Source organism: Sinocyclocheilus rhinocerous, unplaced genomic scaffold (assembly GCF_001515625.1).
Source record: "Sinocyclocheilus rhinocerous isolate Xijiao unplaced genomic scaffold, SAMN03320098_v1.1 C35360764, whole genome shotgun sequence".
Taxonomy (NCBI): Eukaryota; Metazoa; Chordata; class Actinopteri; order Cypriniformes; family Cyprinidae; genus Sinocyclocheilus; species Sinocyclocheilus rhinocerous.
The window spans coordinates 1-453 of NW_015748746.1; the positions used below are offsets into that span (position 1 = coordinate 1).

Consider the following 453-nt stretch of genomic DNA (forward strand, 5'->3'; position numbering starts at 1 on the left):
TATCTTGTCGTCAGTGTGCTGGTTGACGAACGAGGCCGTCACTGACGAGTTACACGCGACCATCTGGAAGCCGCACTCCGAGAGCATGTCGAAAGAGCGCTCCAGGTGCTTGAACTTGAGGTAAAAGCGGGACGTGTACCTGTCAGGGGTCCTGTCTGGGTCCCTGCTCTCGTTCAAGGTCTCGCCAAAAACTTCTTTGGCCAGCGCAATCCTCCCACAAATCATAATCCGCGGCACCCTCCGGAATTTGGCATCGGTTTGACTCTCCCTGCCCATCGTACAAGACCCGCGATATCCGACTGTGATGAACCCGCTTTTTCTGTCGGCGGGAACCAGCGACGGTGGAGGGCACATCCGCTGGTCGCTTCCTTGAGAGCCGTCCTCGTAATCGCTGTGGATGTATTCGTCGGGACTGGGCTTCAAGTCGTCCGGGGTTAAGAGTTTCACCAAGTC

General features: G+C 56.5%; 1 protein-coding gene across 1 annotated transcript; it reads right to left on the reverse strand.

Annotated features, from left to right (window-relative positions):
* Positions 1-3: 3 nt before the first annotated feature.
* LOC107734828 (BTB/POZ domain-containing protein KCTD16-like) lies at positions 4-450 on the reverse strand (the record flags this gene model as incomplete). The annotated part of the gene is made up of 1 exon (XM_016546735.1): positions 4-450. A coding segment is annotated over one exon (447 nt), but the record flags the coding sequence as incomplete, so codon positions are not given.
* Between the last annotated feature and the right edge of the window lie 3 nt (positions 451-453).